This window comes from Hippocampus comes, unplaced genomic scaffold (assembly GCF_001891065.2).
Source record: "Hippocampus comes isolate QL1 unplaced genomic scaffold, H_comes_QL1_v1.1 scaffold195, whole genome shotgun sequence".
In the NCBI taxonomy this organism is placed as follows: domain Eukaryota; kingdom Metazoa; phylum Chordata; class Actinopteri; order Syngnathiformes; family Syngnathidae; genus Hippocampus; species Hippocampus comes.
Genome location: NW_017806076.1, coordinates 1,256,095 through 1,279,444, shown reverse-complemented (window position 1 = coordinate 1,279,444; position 23,350 = coordinate 1,256,095). Strand labels below are relative to the sequence as shown.

Genomic DNA, 23,350 nt, shown 5'->3' with positions numbered 1-23,350 from the left:
GTGAAGAGGGAGATTGATGAGCTTATGCACTTCCGGGTGTCTGCCGGAGCCGTCAGAGTTGTCGACGTAAACAGTGGGTGTCTAACTTTTTGTCCATTTATTCAGGCGTCACATGTCATCTACGTAATAAATGACAACAAACAGCAATTTAAATTTCTAGGCGTTTGACGCTAACACTCAATTATTAATGTTGACACAAAAGCTAACAGGCACCCGAAATGTTACCTTTACTTTGCTAGTCAATTGTTGAGCTACTGACAATTAGCCGAAAGAATCACTTAGGTATGGCGCAGTTATTCAGTGCTATTCGGTGGCAGCTTCTAGTTCGTATAATGACTTCCTATCAATACAGGTAACCAACCGCACCATGTCGAGCAAAGAAGTGAAAGCCGCCCTGAAGAGCGCCAAAGAGGCTATAAAAAGCAAGGAGTTCAAAGAGGCGTTGAAACATTGCAAGGTGAGTAACAAATAGAAGTTGTCATCATGATCTTGAATGCAATACTCCACAAGAGTTGCAAGAAGGCACGCTCAGGTACCGCATTACTGCTTTCTCATGTCATCGATTTATATTTCAATGTCTTAAATAGTGTTTTTCGTTCACATGTTTGTAATATACATGTATGACTACTGAATTAGCGCAGGTTACAACCAATGTGCACATTTTGGTTTGGTTGCCGCCATTGGGGCGAGAATCCCCATGTATCAACAGAGATGCTTGCGTGTCTGACTGAACTTTCTTTATGCGGCGACAGACTGTTTTGAAGCTTGAAAAAAACAATTACAATGCCTGGGTGTTCATTGGCCTGGCTGCCAGCGAGCTGGAGCAACCAGATCAGGCACAGACGGCCTACAGGAAGGCTGTGGAGCTGGAGCCAGAGCAGCTACTGGCATGGCAGGTAATAAGGGATGTACTGTATTGTCAATTCACACACACACGCACACGTGTGCACTTACTCTCTGTTCTGTCCTAGGGCCTGAGCAATTTATACGAGAAGACGGATCAGTGGGATTTCAAAATTGAGCTCCCCAATGTCTACCAGAAGCTTGTTGAGCTGTATGCAAGGTAAAATACAAGATTGTTTGAAGACAACACCATTGTGTGACACTTCTAATCCTTTTTTTATCTTTTGCAATTCGGTCATTGCATCCTCTGTTCGCAGCTCGGACAAAAACAAGTGCTATGAAGTGATTGGAAAGCTGCAAGAAATACATCAGTCTGACAAAGAATATTCCAAGGTTTGTAGTTTACATTAGTCACCTCTTGGAGGTAAAAGATAAAATCATGAAGTATTTCACTGTATGTTGTGAATCCAGATAATTGATGAGATCCACTTTTTGAAATGATATACTGACATAAATTCAGCTCTCCACGATAGTGTAATTAATTGAGCGACACCTCTCTACGGTTGCACACTGTAATAGTTGGCAAAGGTGTGGCTGCAGTTGATTCAACTCAGACAGGACGATGGTGCAGACAAAAAAGCCTTACTGCAGCTATGGCGACAGATGGCCCAGCTCCTGTCCAACTGCCTCACTGACAATGAGCAGGACACCGAAACTCAAAAGCACGTAAGTGTTGCACTGATACATTAAAAAAACACTTTCTCCTATTAGCTGCAAACTTCATATTTTGTCCTGTGTATCAGTTAAGCACAGCTTTTGAGAAGGCCATGGCTCTCGTTGAGCCGACGCCTGGAGAAGAACACCGAAAGCTCTCTGTTGACTACATCAAATGTCTCTCCAAGGTACGCCGTCAGCAGAATTAGCTTCGGTAGTCTCTTTTTAACACACTGTCAAAAAATCCGCAAAGATTGAATCAAGGCAACTTGCCCCTTCTTGTTTGTTACGTGATAATTATTTTTTTCTTGTAATTTTCTAAAAATGTTAAAATATGACTGACGCAAATCTGCTATTAAGCTAACGGTTTGTTGTTGCCCGACATCTTGCTTTCTTGGGCAAAACCTCGAAATCACCTCGATGTCTTTGCCACAGCTGCCTGAAGAGGAGGACAAAATGAAACAAGCGTGCGAGTCAATGCTGTCTCTCTACCCAGCCCAAAGTTATCCTCTTGAAGTCCTTTGTTCCCACTACCTCCAAAAAGGTTCACCTTGTGTAGATGCTCACTTGCGTAGAGACATTTACAGATAAAATATGCTCGAAAAAAATGTCTTGCTGTGTTGTGTCATTGCAGGTGTCCAGAGTGAGGAGGCTGTCAATTGCCTTTCACGGCTTCGTAATTTGGTGCCGGATAACGCTTGGTGTAATTTGGGATTTGGCACGAAAGCACTGCAAGAGGGCAGGTATAACGATGCCATTCAGGACCTTGCGCAAGGTTTGTATGCATACAAACTTTGGCCACTTTATAAAACGCTCTTTCTTAAAGGATTGAGCTATTGTATTAAAAATCCGTCCATGCAGAGGCATGCGTTTAAGTATTGCATTAAAATAGTTACTACTTAGCAGTCGTATAGAACTGGCCTGTCCAGGGGGGGCATGTGCCTCAAGTCATGCAGTTGTCAAAGTTGACTTCTTTTCTATGTTGTTAGGATTGAAGAAAATGAACTTTCACCCAGCGTGGCACAGTCTGGCCGAGGCTCAGCTTAAAGTGCACAAATATTCAGACTGCTCTAAATCGTGTGCCCAAGGTATTACACAAAACTGAAGTAACCGCTTGAAACCAGCTTCAGGAAGCGTGTGTTGTTTTTCAATAGGTTTAAAAGTGTGCGTGCCTGGAGACAAGGAACTGAGGATCCGACTGCTAAAGCTTAGGCTTGAAGCTTTGGTCAGGAGTGCAGAGGAGAAGGATGCAGAGCAGGCTCTGGAGACATTTTCCTGGGTAGAACATCACACCTGCCCTTTATTCACCCTTGTTTTGTCATGCGGGTGAAATTGACACGGAACATTTTTTTCGGGCTAAACATGCAGCAGGTCGCATTGACCCGTTAAGGTTTTTGGTGTACCAGATAAACAGAACAGGAGGGTTAATTAATGATCATATTGTGACATGTGTTGCATTAATTGCATCGCAATTTCACAAATGGAATGGCAGATTATTTTTACACGGGCTGCCGTAATAACCTTATGATAAAAAGGAGCATGTTTTGATTGTGGAGTTGATATGAGTTGCTTTCTGTCCTTTAGATCCCTGATGCTGACAAAGACCCATTACTAGTCGCCCTTAAAGGTCGCGCATACCTCAACAAAGGAAAAGTATTTGAGGCGTTAAAGGTCCGTTTGACCACATGCGGATGCACACGTATGTCATTAAATAACAGGTCAGTGCACAGACCAAAGGAAGTTGCATCTATATGTTTCACAGGTGTCATCACAGCTGGCGGCCTCGAACCCTCACCTGGCCCAGGCGTCAGCGCTCGAGGGACTGGCCCACGTAGCCGAGGACAAGAAGCAGCTTGCAGAGCAGAGGTAAAAGCACAGTCAGGTGGACCAGTGGTGCTCCCCCAACTTGAGTCAATCAGTCAATACAAGTTTTTTTTCCTTCTCGCTGCAGTTTCCTCAAGGCATCCGCGCAAAGCCCCGACTGCGCCGAGTATTTTTTCTTGCTTGGCCAACTCTATTGGACCATGGGAGAAGAGACCCGTAAGGACAGAAGCAAGGCCCATTCACATTTTCTCAAGGTTAGTAAGAAGTAACTGTTGGATTTGCGAAAATAAAAAGCCTGCTGCCTTTCCAAGCCTTATTTGTGTGTATCTCAGGCTGCAAAGTTAGACCCTTACTTCGGTTGCGTGTTCCGCTACCTTGGACATTATTATCGGGAAGTGGCCAACGACTCCGGACGGGCACGCGGCTGCTATCGGAAGGCCTTTGACTTGGACAATAACGACGCTGAGTCTGGCGCGGCTGCAGTCGATCTCAGCATGGCTAATGAAGATATGGTAATGTCTGCACTCATGTTTCATTTGTTTCATGTGTATTGTTTTGTTTTTGTGTTTCTAATGTCATTATGCCATTAGTAAAAAAAAAAAAGATTTTTCTCTAAATCCTCCTTTACTGCTACAGGACACCGCATTGGCAATCCTCCAGTCAGTGATCGAGAAGGCCACTCCAGGCTCTGCCAAATGGGCCTGGATGAGACGCGGCCTTTACTACTTAAAGATTGGACAGCATCATTTGGCTATTGCCGAGTAAGGAATAAATAAAGTTCATTTTGATCTAAAAAAAAAAAAAAAAAATTCAAGCTTTTGTTCTTCTTATTCATTATCTATTATTTATTTGTAGTCTCCAGGCAGCTCTGAGAGCAGACCCGGACGATTGGGTGTGCTGGGAGTGTTTAGGTGAAGCATACTTAAACCGCCAGAGTTTTACAGCAGCTCTGAAGGCCTTCGGAAAGGCGCACATCCTTCAGCCCACCTCCATCTACAGCGTCTACCAGGCCGCTGCCATCAAACAGACCCTAGGCAAGTTCAAAGAGGCCGTCGCGGAGTATTTGCAGATCACAGCGAAGCACGACTACGTCCCTGCCCTTAAAGGTAGAGAACCATGTGTGTGTGGCATGGCGCGATTGCTTTTTCTCTCATCTGCAAAGTTTAATTTGACTTAAATGATGTTTTATTGAGGTCTTGGTGAGTGTCAGCTCTCGCTGGCAAAAAGTTTAATGGAGGACTGCAGAGACGGTGGAGCCATTGACTTGATTGAGCAAGCTCTCCTGAACCTCTTCAAGTAAGTCGCAATTCAAAAGGCGGCACTTGTTAGTGCCTCCTATTTTATCAGCAGCCATGTTTCTTAAAAGGTTTCTTCTGAAAATAGAAAAGCTAAAAAAAAAAAGGACACTGTACTTAACAGAACCGAAAGATTTGGAAGTGGATCTTACTGTGTCACTGTTGTGCTCCTCAGAGCGGTGAAGCTGCGATCTGACTTGTCCTGCTTGTGGAAGCTGCTGGGAGATGCCTGCTCCGCTGTCAGCACAGTGTCTCCAAAGAGGGCTCAGGTTCGGATGCCGGCAGCGCTGGCTGGTCTGGATCCACAAGTTCAGGTCCACGTGCTGAACCAGGCTGAGACGCTCAGAGTTGGCGAACGGTATGACAGCTGCCAGTTGCTCCATCTTTTCATGACTTTCTGATATTACTGGCGTTGTGCAGTGCTTTCATTCGAAATCAAACATTGAATGTTGTACTTTTGTATCCACAGGTGTTACACTCGTGCATTGAAGCTCATGCCAGAGGTTGCCAGTCTGTGGCATGATCTGGGACTCAATTTTTATCATCAGGCTCGCCTAACCTGTGATGCAGAGGAGGCGCAATCGTTACTACTAGAGAAAGCACAACAAGTACGAAAACAGCAATTTCAAAAATTTTCTTTTCATCCCCCATGTGTTATTTCAATGTCATTTTGGCTTTTTCAGTGTTTACGAAAGGCAGTTATGATGGACGGCGGCAACCATAACTATTGGAACGCTTTGGGAGTGATCAACACAAGCAAAGGTGTCGTATATCGAGCACATTTAACTTGCTGGGTCATTTGTGTGGATAAACAGACATTTAATTTGGTACCCATTTACAGTTGTTTTAAGGAGAGTGTGTGTGAGAGGATATTCATAATATGATTATTTTCACCTTTCCCCATGTTACCAGGACTGGAGAATTTGGCCCTGGCTCAGCATTGCTTCATCAAGTCTATTCAAGTTGAACCAAATGTATGTACGATGGGCTTTATGGCGATACATGAGCTTCAAATATTTTTTTAGGAAAGGATTTAAAACATTTTTTTTTTTTTTTTTACAGAATGTTGTTGCATGGACCAACCTCGGCACCTTGTATCTGAAAAAGGACAATATAGAGGTGTGCGTTTTATACTACACTGAACATCTCGACTATTGTGTTTCATCAATGGTGACTGACACATGTACTGTCATTTTTAAATGTCTTGTCTAGCTTGCACATGAGTCCTTCAAGATCGCACAGTCATTGGAGCCGCTGTATGTCAACTGCTGGATTGGACAGGTGGACGATTTTTTCTTTTTTTTTGGGTCGCTTTATAAAAAATTGACTTTGATGTTTGTGTGACTGCTGATTTTTTTTTTAATGCCAGTTACTGGTATTTACACTGGTTAATTTTTTTGCATGTGACATATTTTTCAACCTTCCAGGCCCTGATAGCAGAGACAGTGGGAAGCTATGACACCATGGATCTTTTCAGACACACCACTGAGCTTAGCACACATGTACGCGACCAGCCGCCCTTTTTGAATTTTCAACTTCTGAATGCATAACCTTGCCGTGTCGCATCTCTCTCTCCATTCGACCCGACGACTCACCGTCATCCAGACGGAGGGAGTGAAAGGCTACGCCCACTGGGTATGTTCTACCTTGTTGGATAAGAGCAAGAGAGACTCCGAACTGTATCGCTACAACATAATCCAGATGAATGCCATCTCTGCAGCCCAGGTGGCACTCAGCAAGTACACCGGTATGCCATCAGAGTACACCGCGGTTGTTTGCGAGTCACAAAGACGATCTGGTGAAATACGAAGTTTGCTTTTCAGAAAGGATCCAGTCTGACGCCGTTGCCTTCATCATGCTGGGCTTTCTGGCTGAACATCTGCAGCTGAAGAGACAGGCTGTACAGGCTTATCACAGGTATCATTGAAAACACCTAAACGAGTACTTTTGAATCGCATTCAGTAGGGAAGCTCTCCAAATAACGTCTTTGCACTTTCTGCCTGAAAGAACCTCTGTGTAGTTTCACTACAGGACAACAAGATGGCAGCAAATGAATGACTGGCATTGTAACGTTGTATCAAATCAGTGGTTCCATTGTGATTAAACAAAGCAGAAACAACTACTGGATCTTTTTAATCAGATTTGCACCAAAATATAAAGTTTCTTGAAAAAAATATTGTTGTTTTTAATGTAATACTAACTAATAATGGATGAAATCATTTTTCTTCCGTGATTCGTGCTCTGCAGGGGTACCAATAATATTGTTGATTAAGAATTGTATTTTTACTTCTCTCCCCTCAGAGCCGTTGAGTTACTTGAGTCCACGTCCTTCGGAGAACAACTATCGTTTGCTCGGAGCAACTATGCTCGAGCTTTGTGGTGAGAAATTCCCTTCAATCCCAGCAAATTGAGTGCTTGACTAAAAAGTACCTCCACTCAACATAATCACTTCTACTGTGTCCCTCTCAGTGCTTGTGGCCGGTGGCGCGAGGCAGTTGATGTTTTTAACTCCACTCCGCTAGAGGAGCTCAGTGATCTGTCAGGGCTGGCTCTGGCCTACTGCAAGGCCGGACTCATACCCGAGAGCATCGGCGGTAAGCGGCAGCCCTGAAGCCCTTTTGAGATCTTCTCCCAAGCGACTATGAAGTGTTTTATTTGTGCTCTGTAGCATATGAGCGTGCCCTGGCTGCGGCCTCCAGTGAGAAGCAGACGGCGTACGTGTTGACAGCTCTTGCCCTGCTGCAGCACCAGCAGGGGAATGTCGACTCTGCCAAGACCCTGCTGTTCAAATGGTAAGTCCACTATGTTAGTGATTGTGCTGTGGCGCAGTGGCGTGCTTTGACTGTCAGAGATCATCAGGTCTGTTGAGGGGAAATTTCAAATTTGACTTAACGGGCCTGAAAATTATTATTTATACACTACAAATATTGTACTTTTGTTCATCTGTCTATGCCAGCAGCAACATGTAGCGACGGGCAGAAAAAAAGTGAATGCTTTTCCACTGGACGGCATGCGGTACTATGTAACTAAATGAAACTTTGGCTCCCCAGTGCACTGACTCGACAGTCTGTCCTCCACAGCTCCATGTTGAAGGAACCGGCACCAGAGTCTCTTCTGTGTTTATGTGCCCTTGGATTGGTCCACAATGACACAACGTTAGCCGCTGCTGCCCGTACCGAGCTGCTAAAACAAGGCTCGTCCTGTGCAACTGTTATCGAACAGCGGTGTCTTCTCACCTGCACCTTACTGGCGTTGCAGGGCAACTACAGTGCTGTGCAAAGAGAGGCCTCCAGGGCCGTACACAGGTCGGCTGGAGGAATACGGATTATTTCTAGAGACAGTGAAACAAGCAGCGCTTTGAGATCGCATTTAACATGTCAACTTCTCCTCTGCCCTCCGATTCTTTTAGCTATCCGGGGAATTCATCTTTGTGGTCGCTATTGTCCAAACTGGTACCCAAGTACTACCCCAGGAAGGCAAATGTAAGCCTCATGCAAACACCAAAACACACTCGCATTCCTTGCTAATTGATGTTGAAAGGTAATGTAATGTAATGCTGTGTCTTCCAGGGCGGCGCAATGGCCGGACACGTTGCCTGTCTTTCCAGTATGACCCAGGGAAAGGTAGAATAGCCTCGACATTTACAGCGTGTCATCATAAATTGCTTTCATTGTTTTTAGCTCAGTGTCCTGTGTTGCAGCTGTAGGGATTGAGAGGTCCCTGCATGACATGGAGGAACATTGTCAGATTGCGAACTAAAACATGTTTAACTTTGTAGAGAGCGCTGCTGTACAGTGGAGTGAATCAGTTGGCTTGTGGAAGACACTCTGGAGAGGATGCTCACAGGAATGCTCTGAAGACCATGCAGAGAGCTGTGCTGCTCTGTCCTGGTACATTAACGCGCACCTCGCAAGCACACCTTTGGGAGACCCCAAAGTCGTTGCTGTCTGTGAAAAACACACGTCCAATTTTTTTTTTTTTAAGTACTGAGTTTTTTGTAAATGTACCAGTATTTGAGCAGTATCGCCTCTACTTACAGATGATCCAGCAGCATGGGCAGGATTAATGGCTGCCTGTCACACAGAAAACACTTCCTGTTATCTTTCGGGCTCAGCTGCACGTAGGCAAGGACTAGAGCAAACGCTCATGTCAGTGGTTTCTGAAAAAGGTACGCGTTTTATCTGTTGGCCACGGTATGATACACGGGGGATAAAAATGCCTTTGATCCCCAGCTGAATTTCTAAGTTTACAAAGAAATGAACTACTGTATCTCCATTTATTTTTTTTAAATGAATTGACAATAAAGATAATTCAAACGCTCATGTCAGTGGTTTCTGAAAAAGGTACGCATTTTATCTGTTGGCCACGGTATGTTACACGGGGGATTAAAAATGCCTTTGATCCCCAGCTGAATTTGTAAGTCAACAAAGAAATGAACTACTGTATCTCCATTTATTTTTTTAATGAATTGACAATAAAAATAATTTAGCAGATGGGGTCATTGTTGTACGGAAAAGATGTCACGGGCAAGATTATAGCTTTGCAAACTCACCAATAAGGTCTTGTACGAATGTCCTTAACTAGTGCAAGTGTACCAATCCCTCATCTTGTGATGTGTAAACTAAATGAGGACTTGTGTATCCCAGTGCATAGCTTGGAAGAGATAGAGCGCTCCCTAGCACAATCTCTGCAAGGATGGGTACTACAACAGGCAGTGAGTGGTCTCATGCTGAGCGGACATCTTGAGCAAGCAGAAGCAGTCTGCTCACAGGTGACATTTACTCACTCTTAGTGTCTCCTTTTAAATTTTAAAATATAATAAACGCTGCTTCAATTATTTAATTCAAACATGTTGTACATAAAAGTTAAATGAATATCAACTGTACCAAAATTGAACATTAAACACAAACAAATCCCTACTGAATCAATACAACTGAAATGAACTAAGTCAGTGATCCTTTATTTTGTGTACCTCTAGAGAGAGCTCGCGTCCCTCTCATGGGACCTGTACCTCAATTACTTTTGTGTACTGTACAATGCAAATGGGATGACTCACTTGAGTTTTCTTTGCTGTACTTGGTTCTAGGTGCTAAATGTGTCCCCAGAGCATCCCGCAGCGACGTTGTCGCTCAGACAAGTACAGTGTCTGCGCCTCCTTGAGTCCGGCGATGGTACTCTCCTATCGGAGTCTGCCTTGGAGCAGCTCAACAGTGCTGTGATGTTGAACCCCAACAATATTGCGGCGTGGCATGTGAGGATGAGCTATCGCAGTTATTTTAAGCACCACCGGTCCATCTGGCAATTGTGTTTTGCTTCACTGTTCACATTCATAGAGTAGAACAATTCGAGAGAAATAAGTCAACCAAAGAAAATGTCATGATTTTTGCTTGACTTGTTTTATATTGTGAGAGTCTGGGCAGACTTTAGTCATGTTTATTGACTGCAAAGATGACCGATTATTTTAGGACCTCCATATTGCGCCCACTGAACAAATATGCATTCTGCAGCCTCTCGTGATACGAGCAATTCGCAGTTTCAAGGACCTGCTAGGAAATACAGTATAAACTCTATTTGATATATTGGATTTGAATTTAAGATCTACGTCATGAGCAGTGTAAACTCATAAATGTGATTCTAACGACTTTATCTCCTCTAACAATCACCTACCTAGTGGTTAGCCGCGGTGTACATCAGCCAGGGTCTGCTCGTGCAGGCAGTCATGGTTCTCAGACAGAGTTTGCAGCTCGCCTCCCAGCTCGGCCAGCACAGCAGTCAAGTCGGCAGCCTGCTGCGTCTCAGCCTTCTTGCCCTGAGGCCCAGTATGGTGAGTGCTTGTTTGTCTTTATAACCCATGCGTTGGACAACATGAAGCAGAAGAGATGAAAGACACCCCGGTTGTAGCATCAGACAAGGGCAAATGGAAAGTCCCAACAAGATGAGAAGCTTTGCGATTGTGATTCAAATTGAGAGGATAGTAAATCTCTTATAGGCATACAGCAGATTAAGATTTTCCGGGCAAGAGCAGATTAAAGAAAACAACAGTCTAAACTATGTGAGAAGGTGGTCACATTAGTGTAATAAAAAGGGAACATTTCACCTCAATGATCAGTGTGATGATTTTCCATGTCCATTGTCACCTGTGTGCGTGCTTGTTTTGACTTTTTTCAGGCAGGTGTCCCTGGAAATGACTGGAAGGATCTGGTTCGACAAGCTACCACTGAAGCCTTGAAGCTGGGCTCTTCACCTGTGGCTCTCCTCTTCCAGGCCTTGCTCCAATTTGTTACCAAGATGGCTGCCAGGTAGGCATCATGCTATTTTTTCCCCTTAAAAAAAGAGCTTGGGGCTCAGGAAGCTCTCTGAACCCCTGGAGTGACTACATAGAGAGAGGCTCCGTGGAACTGTAATAGCTTAAGAGCTCATATGGTCAAGTATCAAACACCCTCTGCCTCCCCTTGCAATTCCCAAGAGGCCCTTCACTATTTATCTATTTGATCTGTAGCACTCTCCCATAAGCATAAGTACTGAACGGCAGCATTGCTTACCTCAGCTCCGAGTCTCCTTTTGTCCCGTCTGCAGGGAAACCAGGCGACTGTTGGAAAAGCTGGTCTACAGCCCCTCTCAAGAATTCTCTGCAACTGTGCCGCAAGTGGCCAGCTGGTACCTGCTGAGGCACCTGCATTTCAAAAACGACGACGAACTAATTCATGTAAAGCAACATTATTGTTTCACGCGCTTGTCTGATGACATTTCTGACAAATTTCGCCGCTTTCTGCAGATGACTTTTAAAATGCATTTTCATCTTCACGCAGGTACTTTTGGAGCACGCTAAACTGAACGGGGATCAACGATTGCTGGACTTTCATTCACAGCTTGTTTCTTTGTCTTGAAAGTTGCTCCAGTGCACAGTAAAAAACCAAAAAACAAAACTATGTATCATGATCGAAGGTCCCATTGAGCATCGTAGGATTTCAGAGTGAAAGCAACTCAGTGTCATAATCAATATTGTAGTTTACTGGTGTCCACATCCATGCCAAATAAAGATGGTCAACATTTTGTTTGGATTGATCGCACCTTATAAATGAAAACCAATTATGAAAAAAAACACACACACACACACACACACACACACACACGCACGCACGCACGCACCAGTACTTAAAAAACGCTACAAATCAAATGTATTGGTAGCAGTTTCCTGACATCCATGCGAAGTGCTGCTCGCTTTGTAAAGGTCTTTTGCTCAGCTTGTAAAATATTTCAGGTCCCCTTGTTTTATTCCCATAAATTAGCCATTGGTTGTGCTATTAAGGAGGCCAGGAAAGAAACTGCTGTTTTCCCTGACTGAGCGCTTGCTTGATAGGTAAGGCAGTCCAGGCCTTAAAAGACACAACACTGTGCGTTTACGTGCCTGATATTTGTCTGAATTACACATCATAAAACCAGTTATGGAGTAACAGCATTTGCATTAATTTCAAAGAGGTTGTGGATTGCTATAGAATCAGGCACATCAGGAAACCATTGGCTTTGGTCAAGCACGGACTTGTACGCAGCTGAGAGGTCGTTGGTCTTAAACTTGTCTGTGTTCGACAGCAAATTTTGGTTGTGATGCTGTATTTATTTTAAGCATTTAAGGCCTTTGCCGAATATGGCCGGTTAGCTCAGTTGGTTAGAGCGTGGTGCTAATAACGCCAAGGTCGCGGGTTCGATCCCCGTACGGGCCATCTACCTTTTGAAACCGATGACTACCTCCCTTCCGATACCGCAACGTATCCGCACCCTCGATCCTTTTGGCCAATTTTGTCTGTTAAGTATGGCCGGTTAGCTCAGTTGGTTAGAGCGTGGTGCTAATAACGCCAAGGTCGCGGGTTCGATCCCCGTACGGGCCAGCTACCTATTTTAACAAACAATCAATGATTTGTATGTTGCCACCGCAATGTATTCCCGGCCTAGATACGCTTTTGGCCAACTTATTCAAGATAGTGTGGCCGGTAAATTTAATTGGCTCGAATTCTCAAAACACCAAGGTACTGTACCCGGTTCTACGCCCATACAATCAATTTGCTTTATCAATCTCCATACTTTAACTATAGATGGACTACATTCAGCACTTAAGTCTTATGCGGCCGGTTAGCTCAGTTGGTTAGCGCGTGGTGCTAATAACGCCAAGGTCGCGGGTTCGATCCCCGTACGGGCCATGTTAGATTTGGAAACGATGAACACTTCACATTTCTGCTGCAGTGTATCGCCAGCATTGATTTAAGTTTGTCAACCCTACACGCGTCGTATGGCCGGTTAGCTCAGTTGGATAGAGCGTGGGGCTAATAACGCCAAGGTCGCGGGTTCGATCCCCGTACGGGCCATGTTAGATTTGGAAACGATGAACACTTCACATTTCTGCTGCAGTGTATCGCCAGCATTGATTTAAGTTTGTCAACCCTACACGCGTCGTATGGCCGGTTAGCTCAGTTGGATAGAGCGTGGGGCTAATAACGCCAAGGTCGCGGGTTCGATCCCCGTACGGGCCATGTTAGATTTGGAAACGATGAACACTTCACATTTCTGCTGCAGTGTATCGCCAGCATTGATTTAAGTTTGTCAACCCTACACGCGTCGTATGGCCGGTTAGCTCAGTTGGATAGAGCGTGGGGCTAATAACGCCAAGGTCGCGGGTTCGATCCCCGTACGGGCCATGTTAGATTTGGAAACGATGAACACTTCACATTTCTGCTGCAGTGTATCGCCAGCATTGATTTAAGTTTGTCAACCCTACACGCGTCGTATGGCCGGTTAGCTCAGTTGGATAGAGCGTGGGGCTAATAACGCCAAGGTCGCGGGTTCGATCCCCGTACGGGCCATGTTAGATTTGGAAACGATGAACACTTCACATTTCTGCTGCAGTGTATCGCCAGCATTGATTTAAGTTTGTCAACCCTACACGCGTCGTATGGCCGGTTAGCTCAGTTGGATAGAGCGTGGGGCTAATAACGCCAAGGTCGCGGGTTCGATCCCCGTACGGGCCATGTTAGATTTGGAAACGATGAACACTTCACATTTCTGCTGCAGTGTATCGCCAGCATTGATTTAAGTTTGTCAACCCTACACGCGTCGTATGGCCGGTTAGCTCAGTTGGATAGAGCGTGGGGCTAATAACGCCAAGGTCGCGGGTTCGATCCCCGTACGGGCCATGTTAGATTTGGAAACGATGAACACTTCACATTTCTGCTGCAGTGTATCGCCAGCATTGATTTAAGTTTGTCAACCCTACACGCGTCGTATGGCCGGTTAGCTCAGTTGGATAGAGCGTGGGGCTAATAACGCCAAGGTCGCGGGTTCGATCCCCGTACGGGCCATGTTAGATTTGGAAACGATGAACACTTCACATTTCTGCTGCAGTGTATCGCCAGCATTGATTTAAGTTTGTCAACCCTACACGCGTCGTATGGCCGGTTAGCTCAGTTGGATAGAGCGTGGGGCTAATAACGCCAAGGTCGCGGGTTCGATCCCCGTACGGGCCATGTTAGATTTGGAAACGATGAACACTTCACATTTCTGCTGCAGTGTATCGCCAGCATTGATTTAAGTTTGTCAACCCTACACGCGTCGTATGGCCGGTTAGCTCAGTTGGATAGAGCGTGGGGCTAATAACGCCAAGGTCGCGGGTTCGATCCCCGTACGGGCCATGTTAGATTTGGAAACGATGAACACTTCACATTTCTGCTGCAGTGTATCGCCAGCATTGATTTAAGTTTGTCAACCCTACACGCGTCGTATGGCCGGTTAGCTCAGTTGGATAGAGCGTGGGGCTAATAACGCCAAGGTCGCGGGTTCGATCCCCGTACGGGCCATGTTAGATTTGGAAACGATGAACACTTCACATTTCTGCTGCAGTGTATCGCCAGCATTGATTTAAGTTTGTCAACCCTACACGCGTCGTATGGCCGGTTAGCTCAGTTGGATAGAGCGTGGGGCTAATAACGCCAAGGTCGCGGGTTCGATCCCCGTACGGGCCATGTTAGATTTGGAAACGATGAACACTTCACATTTCTGCTGCAGTGTATCGCCAGCATTGATTTAAGTTTGTCAACCCTACACGCGTCGTATGGCCGGTTAGCTCAGTTGGATAGAGCGTGGGGCTAATAACGCCAAGGTCGCGGGTTCGATCCCCGTACGGGCCATGTTAGATTTGGAAACGATGAACACTTCACATTTCTGCTGCAGTGTATCGCCAGCATTGATTTAAGTTTGTCAACCCTACACGCGTCGTATGGCCGGTTAGCTCAGTTGGATAGAGCGTGGGGCTAATAACGCCAAGGTCGCGGGTTCGATCCCCGTACGGGCCATGTTAGATTTGGAAACGATGAACACTTCACATTTCTGCTGCAGTGTATCGCCAGCATTGATTTAAGTTTGTCAACCCTACACGCGTCGTATGGCCGGTTAGCTCAGTTGGATAGAGCGTGGGGCTAATAACGCCAAGGTCGCGGGTTCGATCCCCGTACGGGCCATGTTAGATTTGGAAACGATGAACACTTCACATTTCTGCTGCAGTGTATCGCCAGCATTGATTTAAGTTTGTCAACCCTACACGCGTCGTATGGCCGGTTAGCTCAGTTGGATAGAGCGTGGGGCTAATAACGCCAAGGTCGCGGGTTCGATCCCCGTACGGGCCATGTTAGATTTGGAAACGATGAACACTTCACATTTCTGCTGCAGTGTATCGCCAGCATTGATTTAAGTTTGTCAACCCTACACGCGTCGTATGGCCGGTTAGCTCAGTTGGATAGAGCGTGGGGCTAATAACGCCAAGGTCGCGGGTTCGATCCCCGTACGGGCCATGTTAGATTTGGAAACGATGAACACTTCACATTTCTGCTGCAGTGTATCGCCAGCATTGATTTAAGTTTGTCAACCCTACACGCGTCGTATGGCCGGTTAGCTCAGTTGGATAGAGCGTGGGGCTAATAACGCCAAGGTCGCGGGTTCGATCCCCGTACGGGCCATGTTAGATTTGGAAACGATGAACACTTCACATTTCTGCTGCAGTGTATCGCCAGCATTGATTTAAGTTTGTCAACCCTACACGCGTCGTATGGCCGGTTAGCTCAGTTGGATAGAGCGTGGGGCTAATAACGCCAAGGTCGCGGGTTCGATCCCCGTACGGGCCATGTTAGATTTGGAAACGATGAACACTTCACATTTCTGCTGCAGTGTATCGCCAGCATTGATTTAAGTTTGTCAACCCTACACGCGTCGTATGGCCGGTTAGCTCAGTTGGATAGAGCGTGGGGCTAATAACGCCAAGGTCGCGGGTTCGATCCCCGTACGGGCCATGTTAGATTTGGAAACGATGAACACTTCACATTTCTGCTGCAGTGTATCGCCAGCATTGATTTAAGTTTGTCAACCCTACACGCGTCGTATGGCCGGTTAGCTCAGTTGGATAGAGCGTGGGGCTAATAACGCCAAGGTCGCGGGTTCGATCCCCGTACGGGCCATGTTAGATTTGGAAACGATGAACACTTCACATTTCTGCTGCAGTGTATCGCCAGCATTGATTTAAGTTTGTCAACCCTACACGCGTCGTATGGCCGGTTAGCTCAGTTGGATAGAGCGTGGGGCTAATAACGCCAAGGTCGCGGGTTCGATCCCCGTACGGGCCATGTTAGATTTGGAAACGATGAACACTTCACATTTCTGCTGCAGTGTATCGCCAGCATTGATTTAAGTTTGTCAACCCTACACGCGTCGTATGGCCGGTTAGCTCAGTTGGATAGAGCGTGGGGCTAATAACGCCAAGGTCGCGGGTTCGATCCCCGTACGGGCCATGTTAGATTTGGAAACGATGAACACTTCACATTTCTGCTGCAGTGTATCGCCAGCATTGATTTAAGTTTGTCAACCCTACACGCGTCGTATGGCCGGTTAGCTCAGTTGGATAGAGCGTGGGGCTAATAACGCCAAGGTCGCGGGTTCGATCCCCGTACGGGCCATGTTAGATTTGGAAACGATGAACACTTCACATTTCTGCTGCAGTGTATCGCCAGCATTGATTTAAGTTTGTCAACCCTACACGCGTCGTATGGCCGGTTAGCTCAGTTGGATAGAGCGTGGGGCTAATAACGCCAAGGTCGCGGGTTCGATCCCCGTACGGGCCATGTTAGATTTGGAAACGATGAACACTTCACATTTCTGCTGCAGTGTATCGCCAGCATTGATTTAAGTTTGTCAACCCTACACGCGTCGTATGGCCGGTTAGCTCAGTTGGATAGAGCGTGGGGCTAATAACGCCAAGGTCGCGGGTTCGATCCCCGTACGGGCCATGTTAGATTTGGAAACGATGAACACTTCACATTTCTGCTGCAGTGTATCGCCAGCATTGATTTAAGTTTGTCAACCCTACACGCGTCGTATGGCCGGTTAGCTCAGTTGGATAGAGCGTGGGGCTAATAACGCCAAGGTCGCGGGTTCGATCCCCGTACGGGCCATGTTAGATTTGGAAACGATGAACACTTCACATTTCTGCTGCAGTGTATCGCCAGCATTGATTTAAGTTTGTCAACCCTACACGCGTCGTATGGCCGGTTAGCTCAGTTGGATAGAGCGTGGGGCTAATAACGCCAAGGTCGCGGGTTCGATCCCCGTACGGGCCATGTTAGATTTGGAAACGATGAACACTTCACATTTCTGCTGCAGTGTATCGCCAGCATTGATTTAAGTTTGTCAACCCTACACGCGTCGTATGGCCGGTTAGCTCAGTTGGATAGAGCGTGGGGCTAATAACGCCAAGGTCGCGGGTTCGATCCCCGTACGGGCCATGTTAGTTTTGGAAACGATGAACACTTCACATTTCTGCTGCAGTGTATCGCCAGCATTGATTTAAGTTTGTCAACTCTACACGCGTCGTATGGCCGGTTAGCTCAGTTGGTTAGAGCGTGGTGCTAATAACGCCAAGGTCGCGGGGTCGATCCCCGTACGGGCCAGCTTCTTTTTTTTTTTTACGTGAACTAAAGCTCATTTAAACCAGATTCCTCAACGTCTATCTACTTTTTGGTAAACTCAGATGGGAAAATGTGGCCGGTTAGCTCAGTTGGTTAGAGCGTGGTGCTAATAACGCCAAGGTCGCGGGTTCGATCCCCGTACGGGCCAGCGTTTTATAGGAATCAATGAACATTTCACGATGTGCAAGCAACACTACACAAGACGCTGCAATGTATCCTCGCCTTAAGTTTCCTTCTGGCCAAATTAGTACTGAACTTCAATTCTCGTAGCACAGGCAACTTTTCAGTCCACGGCACGTCCTCCGTTTACGTTTACTTCTGCACACCGAAAGTCAACAAAGTAGCTGGTTTGCTGAGTTGACAAGAGCATTTTCCCAGGTGTTCGATTGCTGGATGGCCCGAGTTGATTTTATCCCGGAACGTTTTGCACCACACAAATAACTCCCGACGATCAGTATATTTACTTCCTAACGCACGCCCAATGTGCGAGCGACGGGTTAGGTGACGAGCAGCTACGCTGTCTCTGCTTTATTCGACATTTTAGTTTACTGTAGTATCCGCGGGGCACTTCCTTGTTCTCCTGAGTGCGAAACAGATTAGTTGTATCATCTGCCATCTAGTGCAGTTGTAATCTGTTCCACAGGCTAAAGAACAAAGATAACATTTGTAGTTTAAATAATTTTTCTGAGAGACGAACAGATATTGTCTTCCTGCTGCCCACCTGAGGAACGGAACCTGTCACTATTGCACACGAACATGGCGCGGAGCAGTGGCTGGGAATTACTGGGCGAGAGGCGGCTGCAAGTAAGTGAGTTGAACCATCTTGTCGATACAGAGAGATCTGCTTATTGATCAATATTGTTGTCATACAAATTTGTGACAAGGATTGGTGCGTGTAAACATTAGGAAAAAAACGGTAAACTACACTGTGTCATAGGTTAAATGGATCTCTTGATATTGTTCTGCACACAACATTTTATGGAGCTATATTGTATGTCTATATACAGTATGTCTCTGCAGACAATATTACCACCACACCAAGTCAGCCTTGCAAAGTTTTTATTTTTTTAAATAACTGTGGAGGTGCAATGAGATGTAAGACTCCTGCGTTCATTGCTAAGCAAACAATGTCCATCCCCCCCACCAGACAATGGCAGACGCACACTTTGAGTATGTTCAATTATACATCAGCTCTCCCCATTTCATCTCCATTCATTGTACATTTAAAAAACAGAGTGATGGATGGGTGCTAAGTAGCGCTGCGAGCTCCGAGTCCGTGCAGTAACTTGTGGAGCAATTTAGCCATGGAGACTTTTGTCTCCTTTCCAGCTGTCTGCACTATAATATGAGCTGCAGACAGGAAGTGGGGAGATGGGAGGGGTGGAGGGGCTTGCATGGCGGGCCTCATGGGAAATGTGATGGCGCTGGCTCCAGTGGTGAAACATACCACAGTGCTCATGTGTCTATTTTTTTCCTCCCCGCGTGACAACGTGCATTCAGGTTTATTTTCTGGTGACAGCCTGTCACCATCACTTGTCAGCCACCTTTTGAGGTGGTTGTGTTTAACCAGCTGCGCCTCCTAATAAAGCCTCCTCTCCATTTGTTTTGTTCAATTTGCGGATTTGTCGGACTCCAAACCACTTTACGCCATCCTCTGCACGTCTGGCAGCTGATTTCGGTTCTAAATTGAGCAAAGCAAAACATGTTATCTGCTCCAGCAAGCCAGCAACTTGTGTTTGGTTCACATCGTTTCACAGTTTCTCCTCGGCTGAGTCACAGCTACGCCGAGTGTGATGAACACTGCGCCTTCCCAGCGTGACGCGCGGAAATATGAGTTCCTCGCGTGTCAGTTGGAAAGATGAAGCATGAGAACGCGGAACAACAATGCAGTCAACGTTAGACGCTTACTATTTCTTGCGCTAATAATAAATCGCGCATCATTTACACTTTTTGCATTTATTTACGCGCTTCCAGAAAAAAAAAAGATCACTGTGAATGAAGCGGCAAATTAGCGAGCTCATCCGTGTGCCGTAGCTAACGCTTGTTTTCCGAGGTGTTTTTCTTTGGTCGTGCTCTGTGCTTTCAGGTCTTCTCCATTTTGCTATTTGAAATACGATTTGAGTTTTTTGATGTTGGGCAGCTGCGTCTGTTCTTTACCCCTTTGCGTTGTCTGCTGAGGCGAGCCGAATGAGCAACCCTCGCTCCTGAGGTTCGTTGCGGCGTCTACTAATACCCCGGATGGGCTTTTTCAATCATCTTTATGGTCCATGCTTCCATCACCGTATTTTGCCGACCAACACAGTGAGGTGTTAGACATCACGACACGGCGGATTGGAAGACGCTGAAGAGCCGCCAGACAGCTTGCTGAATGGAGCCAAAGATTTAGAAGAGGATGACACCGAATGTGTCATCAAGTTTCAAAATGGATCCATTGTGAGTAAAAATGGGGTTTCTCTCAATGGCGGCGTCTTGCGATCTGTCTCGAGGAGAGGCGGCGCGATGTGAATTTGAGCTGATGAAGCAGCCTCTCTCATTCAAATGATCCTGGCGTTGTGCTTTCAACGCAAGCAGAATTAATTAGCAGTGAGGGACTTCAGTTCTGTTTCAATGCGCGACAGCCTTTCATTTACATTCATTGGCTATTTAGTGTGCACCTGCTTTCCGTGGCTATCATGAAAAAAAAAAACGGTGTTGTCCTCAGAATCATTTCGTAGGCTTGCGTATGATGAAACTGATGTGTCCTTTTGGCCAAACCCGAATTGAATTCAATTCAAATCCAAGACAGAATGTTGTGGCAGTGAAATTGCAAATGTACAAATGATGGCCCCTTATTATGCCAATGACCTAAACCACTACATTCTGATGGGACAGAAGTGCTGAATGCACCCCAGACACACTTCGTTCACAAGCTTTTAAAGTCAATTTTCCATAATATTTCTCCATTAACGTTTGTAATCCGGTCGCAAATGCTTCAATTGCTCTTCCATCAAAGTTACATAACTTTGTGATCTCTGGTCCCCCCCCCAAAAAAAAATCCGGTGCACGTCATAGGGTATTTTCTTCGATATATCAAAGGATGAAAGGAGTCGGAGAGGCTTGGCCCGGGCCGCTGCGTACGTCATCCTATCAGCTGTAATCAAATCAAATTTTGAGTGTACGAGTGTGGGTGTGTGCGCTCCATCGGACGGCATGCGGTGGAGACTGCAGATTAAAGAAGATTAAAGATTTAAAAGGCAGCAGGGTACGCAGATTTGAACGGCAAGGAGGCCGCGTGCGTTCCATCGCCGAGTAACCGACTGCGGGTTTGATCATGCGCGTGATGGTGACGATGTGCGCTTTCCGAAACTCTGCAGGAAGCGGTCTCGAGCGTGGATGATGGAAGCCGCGGGTGGAGGCCTGCCGGTCTCATCCGGCAACACGGCATTCTTTTGCCAACCAAAACAGGAGCACCGACCAAAGCACATAATCCGTCTCTCAGAAGTTTGGAGGCCTACTTCAAAGGCTATCGAACACAGGTGCCAAAGTCAAGGCCCGGGGGCCAGATCTGGCCAGTCACATCATTTTATGTGGCCCGAGAAAGCAAATTAAGCATGTCAAGTTTCATGATGCTTGCTAAAGTCTGAACCAAAATTTCAAATTGTCATACGTAAGCCGCAAAAACAGTCATTATTCTTGACGTCTGATTTTAAATCTAGTTATCCATCAATTTGTTGTGCGCTGTGTATGTAATATGTGGAGGGGATTAAACATTTATATGGTTTCCCAAAATTCATAACAGCCCTCCAAGGGAAACCGTAACTACAATGTGGCCCGCGAAAAAAAATGAGTCTGACACCCCAGTTATAGAAAATGGACAGCTTCATAGACCAAGGTGTAAGGTGTCCTTGAGTGCTTAGAAAGGTGCCCACAAATAAAATGTATTATTATTAAGACATCATTTCATAACTCCCGTATATTCTTGGGGTTGTCGTTTTTCAGCTGTGCCGAACCCAAATATTCAAAACGGCTCTCGGTAGGATGCGGTGCAGTTCTACAGCACACCGCTGCAAACGACAACCACAACACGCCGGGTGTCATTGGATCATGCTGGCCTCCCTAATATTGCGGCAGACACACACACACACACACACACGTGTATCATGCTACCGTGTTACGCTCTTCAGTGAAGTCGCATTCAATTAGCGAGAGATGTTCTTACAGAACACGAAATGCTGCGGTCGTGAAAAAAAATGAAGCATTTCATTTCTGCAAACAGCGGAGATGACAGGAATGTGTCACCACTATGAGTACGTGCGGCTATTTGTCAGCTTTATAAACACTTGAGCAGATCATATTCGAGGGTATCTCGTCATTGAGCACACGCTTGGATTTTAGGCAGCCTGAATTGATTTCGACAAAGCTGACCTTCTATTATCCTACCTCGTGCGTCAAGTTGCCCCGGCCGGTGAAATTGAATTAAAAGCAATTGCGGTCACTAGAGGAGCACATTTAGCGTGCGCGTTCATTCGCACGGTGTCAGCGCTCAGCGGGATCATTAAAAAGGAACACACACGCTGCCGATTCATCCGTTAACCTCGACCGCTCGAAAAGTCAATAAGGGAGCTGTTTGGCTCACTTGTTCAAATCGCCCATCTGCTTAAGTCAAGGTGGACTTGCCTCTGGCTGTCGTTAAGAGCGATTTCATTTGGTCCGGGGAATGAAAAAAAAAACAAAAAAACTAAACAAAAGTTTTGACACGGTATAGCCTATTGAGCAGCCCATTAATGCAGATAATTGACGCCTTCTTCAAAGAAACACTGCACGGAGATGCGATCTTTAGTTGTTTCGTGAGACTTTTTTCTAGCCGCAACATTCGGTTCTAATTTGTCAGTTGGCTTTTTTTTTTTTTAGTTCCATTGCAAACATCGACACCACCGCAAAAATACGACCGCGAGAAAACACGCTTCCATTTAATACCGCAATGACAGTGTGGCTCAGAAATGAGCACGGCGAGCTTTGCAAAGGCGGAATATTTCACACGCAGCTGCGCAGGAGTACTCGGATGTTCGGCACCTTAATGGCGCTCCTTCCACTCCCGTCATCCTTCGGCCATGTCAAGGCCAGGGTGAAATGTCCCATCATGGCAACGTGAAAGCAAAGTGCAAACAAGTCCTTGAACGTTTTCCTCCTCTCTAGATGTGCGTCAGATTATCCTACGTTTGATTCGATTGACCCACGCGGAGGGACACGCGCCGAGAAGTTAACTTCACACTTTTATAACAGTGGCTGAAAGCGTCCATGCAAGCGTTAGTGTTAATGGACGACGGTGATGAACACGCAGGAAAGGGGGAGGATGTGATGGTTTATGGTGCACATTGCAGCGGCGCAGCCTCCGAAAAAAGAAAGTGCTGCTCGCATGTGCTGCTGTGTGTGGGTGAGAACATTCACTCAAGCTTGGCCTATTTGAAGAGAGGAGCACATCCAGACATAGAAACAGTGCAAGAGCATCCGCGTGAAACAAGATACACCCCAAGGGAGTGTGCACCTACAACAAATATAACTTCCGAAATCATTCTGGTGGAAAATGTGTTACAATGTGTGAACTGTTCGCCCCCCCCACCACCTTTTTTTTTTAAGCACATCAAATTACACCGTTTCAAATGATCAGAGGCCATGAACAAAATCTTTTACCCCCCC

The 23,350-nt window shown here is 46.0% G+C and overlaps 1 protein-coding gene and 31 non-coding genes across 32 annotated transcripts; all 32 read left to right on the top strand.

Moving 5' to 3' along the window:
* Nucleotides 1-82: 82 nt before the first annotated feature.
* Nucleotides 83-11,729, top strand: skic3 (SKI3 subunit of superkiller complex). The gene is made up of 40 exons (XM_019894637.1): nt 83-457; nt 753-896; nt 972-1,063; nt 1,161-1,236; nt 1,423-1,569; nt 1,647-1,745; nt 1,993-2,101; nt 2,192-2,332; nt 2,547-2,645; nt 2,712-2,836; nt 3,142-3,228; nt 3,320-3,423; nt 3,509-3,635; nt 3,714-3,893; nt 4,018-4,142; nt 4,237-4,487; nt 4,575-4,677; nt 4,852-5,034; nt 5,146-5,284; nt 5,360-5,438; nt 5,589-5,650; nt 5,739-5,795; nt 5,889-5,957; nt 6,104-6,178; nt 6,282-6,423; nt 6,500-6,593; nt 6,978-7,055; nt 7,146-7,270; nt 7,345-7,468; nt 7,757-7,981; nt 8,086-8,158; nt 8,246-8,299; nt 8,455-8,566; nt 8,716-8,844; nt 9,323-9,447; nt 9,763-9,927; nt 10,348-10,500; nt 10,845-10,975; nt 11,253-11,382; nt 11,486-11,729. The coding sequence occupies exons 1-40, from the start codon at nt 368-370 to the stop codon at nt 11,561-11,563; spliced, it is 4,701 nt and encodes a 1,566-aa protein (XP_019750196.1). The 5' UTR covers nt 83-367; the 3' UTR covers nt 11,564-11,729.
* A 594-nt stretch (nt 11,730-12,323) lies between these two features.
* Nucleotides 12,324-12,397, top strand: trnai-aau (transfer RNA isoleucine (anticodon AAU)). The gene has a single exon. It is a non-coding gene; the product is annotated as a tRNA-Ile (tRNA).
* Nucleotides 12,398-12,488: 91 nt separating this feature from the next.
* On the top strand, nt 12,489-12,562 carry trnai-aau (transfer RNA isoleucine (anticodon AAU)). Its single transcript has one exon. It is a non-coding gene; the product is annotated as a tRNA-Ile (tRNA).
* Nucleotides 12,563-12,962: 400 nt separating this feature from the next.
* trnai-aau (transfer RNA isoleucine (anticodon AAU)) lies at nt 12,963-13,036 on the top strand. The gene has a single exon. It is a non-coding gene; the product is annotated as a tRNA-Ile (tRNA).
* Nucleotides 13,037-13,127: 91 nt separating this feature from the next.
* Nucleotides 13,128-13,201, top strand: trnai-aau (transfer RNA isoleucine (anticodon AAU)). The gene has a single exon. It is a non-coding gene; the product is annotated as a tRNA-Ile (tRNA).
* Nucleotides 13,202-13,292: 91 nt separating this feature from the next.
* Nucleotides 13,293-13,366, top strand: trnai-aau (transfer RNA isoleucine (anticodon AAU)). The gene has a single exon. It is a non-coding gene; the product is annotated as a tRNA-Ile (tRNA).
* Nucleotides 13,367-13,457: 91 nt separating this feature from the next.
* On the top strand, nt 13,458-13,531 carry trnai-aau (transfer RNA isoleucine (anticodon AAU)). Its single transcript has one exon. It is a non-coding gene; the product is annotated as a tRNA-Ile (tRNA).
* Nucleotides 13,532-13,622: 91 nt separating this feature from the next.
* trnai-aau (transfer RNA isoleucine (anticodon AAU)) lies at nt 13,623-13,696 on the top strand. Its single transcript has one exon. It is a non-coding gene; the product is annotated as a tRNA-Ile (tRNA).
* A 91-nt stretch (nt 13,697-13,787) lies between these two features.
* Nucleotides 13,788-13,861, top strand: trnai-aau (transfer RNA isoleucine (anticodon AAU)). The gene has a single exon. It is a non-coding gene; the product is annotated as a tRNA-Ile (tRNA).
* Nucleotides 13,862-13,952: 91 nt separating this feature from the next.
* Nucleotides 13,953-14,026, top strand: trnai-aau (transfer RNA isoleucine (anticodon AAU)). Its single transcript has one exon. It is a non-coding gene; the product is annotated as a tRNA-Ile (tRNA).
* Nucleotides 14,027-14,117: 91 nt separating this feature from the next.
* trnai-aau (transfer RNA isoleucine (anticodon AAU)) lies at nt 14,118-14,191 on the top strand. The gene has a single exon. It is a non-coding gene; the product is annotated as a tRNA-Ile (tRNA).
* A 91-nt stretch (nt 14,192-14,282) lies between these two features.
* Nucleotides 14,283-14,356, top strand: trnai-aau (transfer RNA isoleucine (anticodon AAU)). Its single transcript has one exon. It is a non-coding gene; the product is annotated as a tRNA-Ile (tRNA).
* A 91-nt stretch (nt 14,357-14,447) lies between these two features.
* On the top strand, nt 14,448-14,521 carry trnai-aau (transfer RNA isoleucine (anticodon AAU)). Its single transcript has one exon. It is a non-coding gene; the product is annotated as a tRNA-Ile (tRNA).
* Nucleotides 14,522-14,612: 91 nt separating this feature from the next.
* Nucleotides 14,613-14,686, top strand: trnai-aau (transfer RNA isoleucine (anticodon AAU)). Its single transcript has one exon. It is a non-coding gene; the product is annotated as a tRNA-Ile (tRNA).
* A 91-nt stretch (nt 14,687-14,777) lies between these two features.
* Nucleotides 14,778-14,851, top strand: trnai-aau (transfer RNA isoleucine (anticodon AAU)). Its single transcript has one exon. It is a non-coding gene; the product is annotated as a tRNA-Ile (tRNA).
* Nucleotides 14,852-14,942: 91 nt separating this feature from the next.
* On the top strand, nt 14,943-15,016 carry trnai-aau (transfer RNA isoleucine (anticodon AAU)). Its single transcript has one exon. It is a non-coding gene; the product is annotated as a tRNA-Ile (tRNA).
* A 91-nt stretch (nt 15,017-15,107) lies between these two features.
* On the top strand, nt 15,108-15,181 carry trnai-aau (transfer RNA isoleucine (anticodon AAU)). The gene has a single exon. It is a non-coding gene; the product is annotated as a tRNA-Ile (tRNA).
* A 91-nt stretch (nt 15,182-15,272) lies between these two features.
* trnai-aau (transfer RNA isoleucine (anticodon AAU)) lies at nt 15,273-15,346 on the top strand. The gene has a single exon. It is a non-coding gene; the product is annotated as a tRNA-Ile (tRNA).
* Nucleotides 15,347-15,437: 91 nt separating this feature from the next.
* Nucleotides 15,438-15,511, top strand: trnai-aau (transfer RNA isoleucine (anticodon AAU)). The gene has a single exon. It is a non-coding gene; the product is annotated as a tRNA-Ile (tRNA).
* A 91-nt stretch (nt 15,512-15,602) lies between these two features.
* On the top strand, nt 15,603-15,676 carry trnai-aau (transfer RNA isoleucine (anticodon AAU)). Its single transcript has one exon. It is a non-coding gene; the product is annotated as a tRNA-Ile (tRNA).
* Nucleotides 15,677-15,767: 91 nt separating this feature from the next.
* On the top strand, nt 15,768-15,841 carry trnai-aau (transfer RNA isoleucine (anticodon AAU)). Its single transcript has one exon. It is a non-coding gene; the product is annotated as a tRNA-Ile (tRNA).
* A 91-nt stretch (nt 15,842-15,932) lies between these two features.
* Nucleotides 15,933-16,006, top strand: trnai-aau (transfer RNA isoleucine (anticodon AAU)). The gene has a single exon. It is a non-coding gene; the product is annotated as a tRNA-Ile (tRNA).
* Nucleotides 16,007-16,097: 91 nt separating this feature from the next.
* trnai-aau (transfer RNA isoleucine (anticodon AAU)) lies at nt 16,098-16,171 on the top strand. The gene has a single exon. It is a non-coding gene; the product is annotated as a tRNA-Ile (tRNA).
* A 91-nt stretch (nt 16,172-16,262) lies between these two features.
* On the top strand, nt 16,263-16,336 carry trnai-aau (transfer RNA isoleucine (anticodon AAU)). Its single transcript has one exon. It is a non-coding gene; the product is annotated as a tRNA-Ile (tRNA).
* A 91-nt stretch (nt 16,337-16,427) lies between these two features.
* Nucleotides 16,428-16,501, top strand: trnai-aau (transfer RNA isoleucine (anticodon AAU)). The gene has a single exon. It is a non-coding gene; the product is annotated as a tRNA-Ile (tRNA).
* Nucleotides 16,502-16,592: 91 nt separating this feature from the next.
* Nucleotides 16,593-16,666, top strand: trnai-aau (transfer RNA isoleucine (anticodon AAU)). Its single transcript has one exon. It is a non-coding gene; the product is annotated as a tRNA-Ile (tRNA).
* Nucleotides 16,667-16,757: 91 nt separating this feature from the next.
* On the top strand, nt 16,758-16,831 carry trnai-aau (transfer RNA isoleucine (anticodon AAU)). The gene has a single exon. It is a non-coding gene; the product is annotated as a tRNA-Ile (tRNA).
* A 91-nt stretch (nt 16,832-16,922) lies between these two features.
* Nucleotides 16,923-16,996, top strand: trnai-aau (transfer RNA isoleucine (anticodon AAU)). Its single transcript has one exon. It is a non-coding gene; the product is annotated as a tRNA-Ile (tRNA).
* Nucleotides 16,997-17,087: 91 nt separating this feature from the next.
* On the top strand, nt 17,088-17,161 carry trnai-aau (transfer RNA isoleucine (anticodon AAU)). The gene has a single exon. It is a non-coding gene; the product is annotated as a tRNA-Ile (tRNA).
* A 91-nt stretch (nt 17,162-17,252) lies between these two features.
* On the top strand, nt 17,253-17,326 carry trnai-aau (transfer RNA isoleucine (anticodon AAU)). The gene has a single exon. It is a non-coding gene; the product is annotated as a tRNA-Ile (tRNA).
* A 91-nt stretch (nt 17,327-17,417) lies between these two features.
* trnai-aau (transfer RNA isoleucine (anticodon AAU)) lies at nt 17,418-17,491 on the top strand. The gene has a single exon. It is a non-coding gene; the product is annotated as a tRNA-Ile (tRNA).
* Nucleotides 17,492-17,748: 257 nt separating this feature from the next.
* On the top strand, nt 17,749-17,822 carry trnai-aau (transfer RNA isoleucine (anticodon AAU)). Its single transcript has one exon. It is a non-coding gene; the product is annotated as a tRNA-Ile (tRNA).
* The last annotated feature ends 5,528 nt before the right edge of the window (nt 17,823-23,350 follow it).

What these genes read in the sequence shown, in the direction of transcription:
- skic3 (XM_019894637.1), top strand. Translation starts at nt 368, where the DNA reads ATGTCGAGCAAAGAAGTGAAAGCCGCCCTGAAGAGCGCCAAAGAGGCT. An exon ending in TGAAAAAGGACAATATAGAG is followed by an intron (nt 5,796 to 5,888) that starts GTGTGCGTTTTA and finishes TGTCTTGTCTAG; the next exon opens with CTTGCACATGAGTCCTTCAA. An exon ending in ACTACCCCAGGAAGGCAAAT is followed by an intron (nt 8,159 to 8,245) that starts GTAAGCCTCATG and finishes TGTGTCTTCCAG; the next exon opens with GGCGGCGCAATGGCCGGACA.